Source organism: Parus major, chromosome 14 (assembly GCF_001522545.3).
Source record: "Parus major isolate Abel chromosome 14, Parus_major1.1, whole genome shotgun sequence".
Lineage (NCBI taxonomy): Eukaryota > Metazoa > Chordata > Aves > Passeriformes > Paridae > Parus > Parus major.
In genome coordinates, this window is record NC_031783.1 from 15,317,651 (window position 1) to 15,320,835 (window position 3,185).

General features: G+C 66.2%; 1 protein-coding gene across 1 annotated transcript in view; it reads left to right on the plus strand.

The window, feature by feature from the left end:
• AQP8 (aquaporin 8) overlaps nucleotides 1-1,850 on the plus strand; it is a gene marked incomplete at its 5' end in the record, with an annotated part of 3,522 nt that extends 1,672 nt beyond the window's left edge. Inside the window, 2 exons of the mRNA XM_015642405.2 lie at nucleotides 900-1,034; nucleotides 1,349-1,850. Of these exons, the coding sequence (XP_015497891.1) occupies nucleotides 900-1,034; nucleotides 1,349-1,391 (178 nt within the window). The remainder of the gene's footprint in view (nucleotides 1-899; nucleotides 1,035-1,348) is intronic.
• Nucleotides 1,851-3,185: the final 1,335 nt, after the last annotated feature.

The following is a 3,185-nucleotide window of genomic DNA, read 5'->3' on the forward strand; positions in this document are numbered from 1 at the left end:
GATCCCTCCCGCATCCCGGATCCCTCCCGCATCCCGGATCCCTCCCGCATCCCGGATCCCTCCCGCATCCCTGCAGCCCCAGCTCATCCCTGCAGCCCCAGCTCATCCCTGCAGCCCCAGCTCATCCCTGCAGCCCCAGCTCATCCCTGCAGTGGCAGAGGAGTCGGCGCAGCCTCCCCAAGCCCGGGCCGTGGGGATGACCTGCCCGGGCTGTGTTTGCGGTGGGAAGCCCTGAGCAAACACAGCTTTTTGTCCCTTTTTGACACAGGCTTTGTGTCGCTCGTGTCCCCGCTGGAAGTGCTGCCAGGCTCAGCCCGGCCGCGGTGCCACCGTGACGGGACAAGGACTCAATTAGAAATGTTAATGCAGTGCCGGGTTAAGGCAGCGCCCACCCACTCTGGCAGGAGCCCGGGCCGTGTTTACACAAACCCCTCGGCAAATATTTACCCCTTTAAGCTGTAAATGCTGCCGTGCCTCCCGCCCCGCTCCTGTGTGAGCCGTGCGTGGTGTGGAGCCCTCCCTGAGCAAAGCCGGGCTCTGCTGTGCCCCAGGACACCGGCACTGAGGTTTCCCCCGGCCGGGGGAGCCCCAGGAGCTGGGAGGGGACGCCAGGGCTGCTGAGCGGCTGCTCTTGGGGCCGGGCTGGTCCCTGAGCCGCCTCTGGGGTCTGCGCTGCCACAGAAACCCATCCCCCGTGGAAAGCCATCCTCATCACCGAGCAGGACGTGGCTCAGGGTGCTCCAATCCCGCTGCCCTCCAGAGCCCTGGGAAGGAGCCCTGGGATGGGGTCCTGGGATGGGGTCCTGGGAAGGGGACGCTGCTGCCCTGTCCCAGCAGTGAGGGGACAGGAGCTGCTCCCGTGTCCTCTGCCATGACACAGCCGCTCTGTTCCCTTCCAGGGGCGGTGTGTCCGGAGCCTGCATGAACCCAGCCCGAGCCTTCGGGCCAGCTCTGGTGGCAAACTACTGGGACTACCACTGGGTGTACTGGGTGGGGCCCATGTTGTCTGCCCTGCTCGTCGGGGGGCTGCTGAGGTAGGTGACAGCTGCGGTGACACTGGGGCTGCCACCCCCACTTTGCCCTGTGCTGCTGCCTCCTCCATCGGACAAGGCTCCAGGCAGAGGCTTTTCCAGAGGGCTGTCCGAGGGCTGGAGACTCCTTTCCCTTTTCCTTCCCGTGAGGACAGGATGACAGCAAAGTTCCAGCCTGTGTCCACACGTGCCTTTGCTTCACCCTTGTCTTGTGTGGCAAATCAGCCTCAGGCTGGTGCTGTCCCCATGTCCTTGTCATATCCTTGCCATGGCAGAAACGCTGACCCTGAATTTCTGTCTCTTTTACCTCCCCAAAGGTTCCTGCTGGGTGACCAGGCCATGCGCCTGTTCCTGAAGTGACAGCGGGCACAGGGCCCTGTCCATGGGTGCAGCCCAGCACAGCCGGTGTGGAACCTTCTGCCCCTGCTCCTTCCCCTTCCTCCTGCCCACCTCAGCATCTCCGTGGGCCAGCCATGGTTCCTGTGCTGCTGCAGCGAGGATGGAAACGTCCCAGCCAAGCCACAGTCCCAGGGCTCTGGCAGCACCGTGTCCGTGGTGTCCCCGGCTCCTCTGGCACTGCCCACGCACAGAGTGTGACCCCCGAGCTGTGCCCGGGCACCCCCAGAGCCAGGGAGCCCTGTGCCCTCTGGGTGGGCACCAGTGGCCCCGCTCAGACTGGCCGGGACAATGGCGAGCAGCTCCTGCCCCTGGCTGCTGCCTCAGAGGGTGACAGGAGCCGGGAGCTTTGGGGACAGTCCTGTCGCTGTCCCCTCGGGGCATCAGGAGGACCAGGGGGTGAGGCACTCACCCAGGTGTCAGAGGCAGGTGGGATGGAGGGGGGCTGCTTGGCAGAGGGGCTGCCAGAGGCAGGAGAGTCAGCGGAAGGGGAGGATGGAGCTGTGTGGGCAGGGGGAGAGGAGCCAGCGCAGCAGCTTTGCGTCAGCCGGGCATCCATCCCCTCCGGCAGCGCTGCCCTGACTCATCCTGCGGCCCCCGAGCTCCCGGGGGGATTCGTGGGCACCGGGGGGGCTGCACCGGCACACGCTGAGAGCACTCCCGGTGCCAGACAGGAACCCCCCGCGCTCCCTGGCTTAAGTCACTCCTAATTTTGTGGAATTTTAACAAGGGAAATGCCTGTTGCTTTCCCAGATCTCCCCCCTGAAGAGGCCCCTGGGGCAGGGGCTGTGCTGGGTGAGCTGTGCCCCCACTCTGGGCCGCCCACCCTGCCCAGCCCCAGGGCACCAGTGCAGGAATGGGGCTGGAAGGAGGAGGAGGAAGGAGTGGGAAAGGGCCCGGCTGCCCTGAGCGGGGTCACAGCTCCTTCCCCGGGCAGGGGCTGGGGGTTGCTCCGGCCCTTCCCCTCTCCGGCAGCTGCGGGTCTAAGGCAGTCGCCTCCCCCCTCTCTCTGCTGGCGGCTCCCGCAGTTGCTGTGACAGGGCAGTTCCCAGCTTCCCGCTGTCCCCGCGGGGCTGGCAGGGAGCTGCCAATGTCACCTCTCTATTTTCAGCTTGTTTTCTGCTTTCCCGTGGCGGGAGGTGACCCCCACAGGGGCACAGGCACGCACAGAGATGTGTTTTCAGAGAAGGACAACGCTGTAGAGATGCTGGAGTGCGGGAACTCCGGGAACGGAGCATCCCCGGCTCGGGGAGGGGGAATTGCTGCACCCGTCCCTGGGCAGCTCCCAGGGCTGGGCAGGAGCCGGGAGCCCCGGGAGGCACCGGGGGCTCCGGGTGAACCGGGAACCCGGCAGCGGCTCCTCCAGGGAGGAAGAGGATGCGGCCCCCAGAAGGAGACAAATAGCATGAAGATGTCACTGGGACGGTTGTCATGGCAACGCCCCAAAAAATGCCGAACCAAACATGGAGCGGAATCGCTGTTTCCTCCCCAAAGAGAGCCCGTGGGGAGCGGGTGCCGTGGGGACCCCAGCGCGTCCCCGCCTCCGCTCGGGGCTCTCGGTGGGAGCGGGGCCGGGGCCCCCGGGCTGGGCCACCTTCCCCTTTTGAGAGGATGCTCGGGCCCGCAGGAAACGCGCTTGGCTGCGGCTGCCTCTGCACCGGGCAGCCCCTGCACCGCTGCTGCTGCTGCCTGCACCCCGGAGCCCTCCTGCATCCCAAATCCATCCTGCATCCCGGGTCCTTCCTGCATCCCGGGTCC